General features: G+C 47.9%; 1 protein-coding gene across 1 annotated transcript; it reads right to left on the reverse strand.

Annotated features, from left to right (window-relative positions):
• Positions 1–712: 712 nt before the first annotated feature.
• Positions 713–1519, reverse strand: LOC123056171 (tryptamine benzoyltransferase 1-like). Its single transcript, XM_044479874.1, has one exon. The coding sequence runs from the start codon at positions 1517–1519 to the stop codon at positions 713–715; it is 807 nt and encodes a 268-aa protein (XP_044335809.1).
• Positions 1520–5757: the final 4238 nt, after the last annotated feature.

Here is a 5757-nt window from a genome sequence, read left to right on the forward strand (position 1 = left end):
CTTGTGTAAACCTCGTTTTGAGCACCAAAAGGCCTCGATCATGTTACCAACGGCGGTCATGCTAGCCATTAAGTGCGTCGACGATGGCCATGTGGCAAAAACCTTCGTCGAGCTCTGACTGGTAAGCCGAGGGCCGTTTCACATATAAGCCGAGTGTTTGTCGTATGCCAAGAACTTTTTTTTTGTCTCACTCAACTTATTTGGATGTAAGCCGAGCCTCCTTTTGTTGCCGTGAGTTTTTCATTTCATACTCGGCTTATGTGGATGTAAGTCGAGCACCCGTGTTTTGACACTCGACTTACAGACAGATACGCGGCAACGTGTGATTTTCCTGTAGTGCGCGGTGCTTCAGTCAAACACTTTGAAGTCTCCCTTTCTGTAACATCCATTTGTCGGAGGCTACACGCTATGTTTTTCAAAGCCCGAAGCAGTAAAGGCACTCCGCAGTCCACACATACACTTATTAATTATCGAGCTTCAACACCTGTCTAAATCAAAATCTACTATAATGGCTGCCTTAAAAAGTCAAGCAAAGCCTAATCTTGCAAGGAACTGCATCGAGAATAATCTCACAAGTAATGTTTAGACAGGAAGTAAACACATGAGATTTATTTGCAAGACACGAGACAGAAGACATGAGATGAACGTGCCCGTGCGAATCGATGAAAAAACGACCTTCATCATCTATATATGATTAGAGGGAACATTAATTTTACATCTTTGGTTTAGCTCTTTCATCCAAGGAGTAGAAGGTCGCCGTATCATGATCATGATCCTCCGGGATGGCCATGATGAGGTCGACGCCACCACTGGCCGCGCACGACGGCAAGAAGATCATGAGGCCCTCGTTGGGCAGGTCCGGCGTGATGAACGCGGAGGGCGGCCCAGTGCCGAGGTCAATCTGGTTGAACCTGAAACCCAGGCTGCTATCCACCTCCAGGTCTGGACAGAACATTGTGCCATTGGCCGCCGCCGTCGCCACGAGCCCCTCCCCGGTAGCGTCCGCTACGCTGCCGAAGTCCACGAACGACTGGATGTACTCGGCGTCCACGCGGGCGACGGCGTCGCGGATGGCCTCCACCACGCCGCGATAGCTCCAGCCCAGGACATCCCGGGCCCGAAGCCTCGGGAACGCCCAGAGCACCATGTTCCCAAAGAAGTCCGGCGGCACGGGAGGGCTGGCCCTTGCCCGGCAGTTCACGGCCACCCTCACCTGCGTGAACTGCTCGGGCTTCAGGCCGCGTGCCGCCGTGATCTTATTCCACGCATGCGCGAGCAGGCACTGGAACGTGCTAGAGCGGATTCCCACGCGGGCCTTGAGCTCGGCAATGAACTCGGCCGTAAAGCGCACGGTGACGTTCTTGATCTTGGTCATGGAATCCGGGACAACGGGGTACGACCTGCCGTCTTCTCCCTTGAACTCGGTGGACCTGTGGTCGAACACCGGTGTCGGCACAGTACGAGGCACGGCGGTCGCGGCGCGGTCGAGGAAAGGGGCCTTGCCGTACTGCGAGGACATCTGGCTGCATGCCCTTGCTCTAAGGCGACCACCCTGAATGTCTGTCCTATGCTTAACTAGCTGCCACTGGTGCTCGGTAATATCTTTGTGAAGCTGCTCATGTCAACCCCACTCTTCAATCCTTTGATACATTTCACCAAGTAAAATGCCTGAAGGCAGTCCATGTTCCTACGAGCTCTAATAGGTTGGACAATGTAGTACTCACAGCCCATCTCCATGTCCCTATCATCTTGTATGATCATGTTGTGGAGGATCATCCAAGCCGTCTTGATGTTTCACAATGTCCTCTTGTCCCACAAGCGGGCGGAACCTCAGAATGCAAACCGAGCTTCCAACGCACCAAAAGTTGAATGTCTTTCTCGCAAGATTTTTGAGCCTTGGCAAGGTAGATATTCTCCTCTTACTTTGAGGGTTTGATATTGTCTTGCAAATGTGGACCACGTAGGATAGATGTCATCGACTACTCTATTTCAAAATGCAAGGCATATCAATTTTTTTAAAGGTCAAACTTCTCAATCTTTGACCAAGTTTATAGAGAAAAAATATCAATATTCTCAATAGCAAATGAGTATCATTAGATTAATCATGTAGAAAAAATCACCAAATCTTCTGCAAATTTTATTTCCACAAGTCACAAGTGCTCATTAGTGAAAACATAGTACAATAGTCAGATCAGATAACATAATGTAGAGTCGATACACAAAACAGTTGGGACATACAAATACTTCAAGCGTTTTAACAAACCACATGCAAAACATATTTGATGGGAAAGATAACACACTACGCTTGGGTAGTATGTATATCCCTCGATTACCTAGACAAGATATTCATCTTGTCCTTGACAAGCCGGGACCAAGCAACAGTGACCTCCACCTGAGAGCCACAAACCAAACATGTACGCTGATTTACATTGCAATACTGTGCAGGGAAGTAAACAAGGCCAGATCCGGATGGATGACTAGATCCCCCGTAGGCTTGTATGGCAACTTTCAATCCTCCTTCTAATTGTACCGAAACAACGTTCCTTAACAGGGGAAGGTAACCATCTAGTCCATCTTCGGGTATTTTTTCAACAGAATCAAGCAAAACAACTTGCTTACATGTGGGATCAGCAGACTCTTCAGTAGATGAGGAGCAAGCAACTCGGCCTCCAAATTCAAAAAGAGGCACTCCTCCAACCACACGAATAGACAATATAGTTGCCTGGACCGCTCTATGAAGTGTCTCAAGGCACAAGTTTGCCGAACAAGAGCGGCCAAAGAAAAAAGCAGCATCACCTCTAGAAGTGTCACTGGTAGAAAAAAGCCCTTTAGTCCCGGTTCGCAACAGCCTTTAGTCCCGGCTGTGCAACCGGGACTAAATATGCGCGACTAAAGACCCCCCCCTTTAGTCGCGCCTCTTACGGACCGCGACTAAAGGCTTTAATCCCGGTTCTTGTGGCTGACCGGGACTAAAGGCCCGTCCACGTGGGCGCCCGTGGTCCGTCGGGGCGGAGGACCTTTAGTCCCGGTTCTCGTGGCCAACCGGGACTAAAGGGCTCCTCCGCAGGTTTAGGGTTTTAGCCCCCCTAAACCTGATTTCTTTTTAGTTTGAAGTGTTTTATTTCTTTTATATTATATTGTGTGTTTTATTTTAATTTTGATAAAGTTTCAGTACACATATTCTACGCTACTATATACATGCATATGAAATTTCAAACAAGAAGAATTCAAGAGGAATATATAATATATATTCAATCTCGGGTGACCATATACAACTTCGAACAAGTTTCCATACACAATTAGGATGGATGACCATATACAACTTCGTACAAGTTTCAATCTCGGGTATGCATATAAATTTCTTCGTCCTCGGTATAGTGTTCTCCTTTAGGATTGATGACTTCCCTCATGAAAAATCCTGCTAATTCTTCTTGAATTGGTCGGAAGCGAGCTTCTGGACTAAGCCTCCTCCGCAAGTTATCCGTCGCGTTCCGCACGCTATCCGATGCCTTCCGCTCAGAGGTGTGTCTCCGGATGTTCTCACAAACATAGTATTCACATAGATTGGTCCCCGGTGGCTGCTTATCTACATTAACTAACCTTCTGAAATCTAGCTCATGTTTGAATTCACCGACAATTTCTTCTGAGAACCGTCTCCAAACCCTACAGGGCAAAGAAAATTAAATGAACAAGGGAGTTATTAGTTACTTGATATTAGGAAATGAACGAAAGAGACCGATCGATATAGAGCTCAAATGATTGAAAATAATTACTTTTGCAGCATTTTTCTCATGTCGGCCCAACGCTTTGGATCCGAATCCATAGAGTCCATGATTAGAACTCTGGAGGTGTGAAGTTCAATATTTAGCAGAATCCAGTGGAACCTGCGGATACGTTACATGCACAGTCATGCATAACTCATCGATTAGACATACCATGCATGGAGTAAACAAAAGAGAATGGGCACAAGAGAGAAACACTCACCCAAAATGGTAAGGAAATAGAATATGACTTTTGAGTTGATGCTTTCTAAGAAACTTGTACAAGTCTTTCTCCACGTCTTCGGGGTGATGTTGTAACACATGTCCATTAACGATATGTGGGTCAATGAACCCAACATCATGGATGTTTCTTATTTTGCATTCCCAAATCTTCAATCTGCATAATAGCGTACGCAACAATATAGTTAGGACAATATATATATATATAGTGCAGGAAATGAAGAACGAGATGAGGTAGAAATAAATCACTTACAGAACGTAGCAACTCAGCATAGATTTGTCGAGGTCGCGCAGATTGAACAGCTGGAACAATTCACTCATATGAACTTCTACAGAGTACCGTTTGGTGTGATGCTCATCTGTAACATCCGCATAAATATATTCTTTGTCGGCCCATGTTATGAATTGCTTGTACCAACGTAGCAGATTTCGCATTTGTGGTGGTAGACTCTTTTCCCGCGCAGGCTCGACGAGAGGCCCATTCCGCACATATTGTAATGCTATCTCACATACTAGCGCATCCTCAAGGCCTAAGAAGGCACAAAGAGTCAAACCCATCTCGGACGCTTGTTTCATGGCACTCGCTACAGTTAATCCAAGTGCTGCCGCAGCTGCTATGATCTCGGGGTCCTCTTCTGGACCGGCTTTCACTATGAGCGGGGGGATCGATTGTTTCTTCTGCATCCCGAGCTGGTCAACTTGTTTCCTGCTTTTTTTACTTTCTTCTTTCTCCTCCTTCAATATTTTTGCTTGCCTACGAAGTTCATGTCCATAGTCGTCAGGCATATTCAGCTCGGCTTGGGACGGTGTCGTCAAAAAATCCTTAGCCCACTTCTTTTGCTTCTCAGTGAATACTTGCTTGGGCTCAGGCTCTTTTTTCGCCTTCATATCCGCCTTCCATTTCTCATAATCAGCAGACGCGGCCAATTTGGTTTCAGCTTCACTAAGTTCCCCAGGCCTTGGGAGGAGAGGCTTCAGTGATGGCTCCGGTACCCTTGTGGTCTTAGGTACATAAGGGTCCGGGTTAATAGTCCAGGAGCGGGTTTCCTTGCTCTCCGCCTGCTTCTGCTTCTTCGCCGGAGGTGGATTGGGGGGCGTCGTACCCGCCGGAGGAGGATTGGGGGGCGTCGTACCCGCCGGAGGTTGTGGATCGGGGGACGGCGTCGAATGGCGTGAAGGAGGTGTAGGTGAACCACCACGACCACCACCACCGCCACCACCGCCACCACCACCATCGGAGGGGGTGGACTTGCTAGCCGGTGCCTCGCCTGGAAACACTATGTACTTCTTTTTCCATAGAATGAACTGGCGCTTGACATCTCCAAGTCTTCTCTCCCCTTCGGGTGTAGGTTTGTCAATCTCCAGGTCCTCAAACCCTTGGACTATGTCTTCCACCGTGACACGAGCATAGCCATATGCAATGGGGTTGTTGTGGTGGAGTGCTCCAGGTGTACAGGGTAAAGCACTGCCGCTAGCTACCTTCGTGGAAACGTTCCCCACGGGATAATGCAGATCACATTCTTTCATCTCCTTTACATCATCCACGGGGTAGTGAGGCTCCGGTGCACGAATCTCGATCATCGGTGCACTAGCACCAGGCGGGGCATCCGTGGAAGCCACGCTGCTTCTCCGCTGCTGGCTTCCGCGATCCGCTTCATGATCTTCATGCGGCCCTGCAGCCGATTTTTCTTTCACTAGTTCATGCACGGTCTGCTTCAACTCATGGAGTTCCGATGCAAACTTCGTCATAAGATCT

This window comes from Triticum aestivum, chromosome 2D, assembly GCF_018294505.1.
Source record: "Triticum aestivum cultivar Chinese Spring chromosome 2D, IWGSC CS RefSeq v2.1, whole genome shotgun sequence".
In the NCBI taxonomy this organism is placed as follows: Eukaryota; Viridiplantae; Streptophyta; class Magnoliopsida; order Poales; family Poaceae; genus Triticum; species Triticum aestivum.

Bases quoted from the DNA above. Each gene is read 5' to 3' on its own strand.
- LOC123056171 (XM_044479874.1), bottom strand. From the start codon at position 1,519: ATGTCCTCGCAGTACGGCAAGGCCCCTTTCCTCGACCGCGCCGCGACC.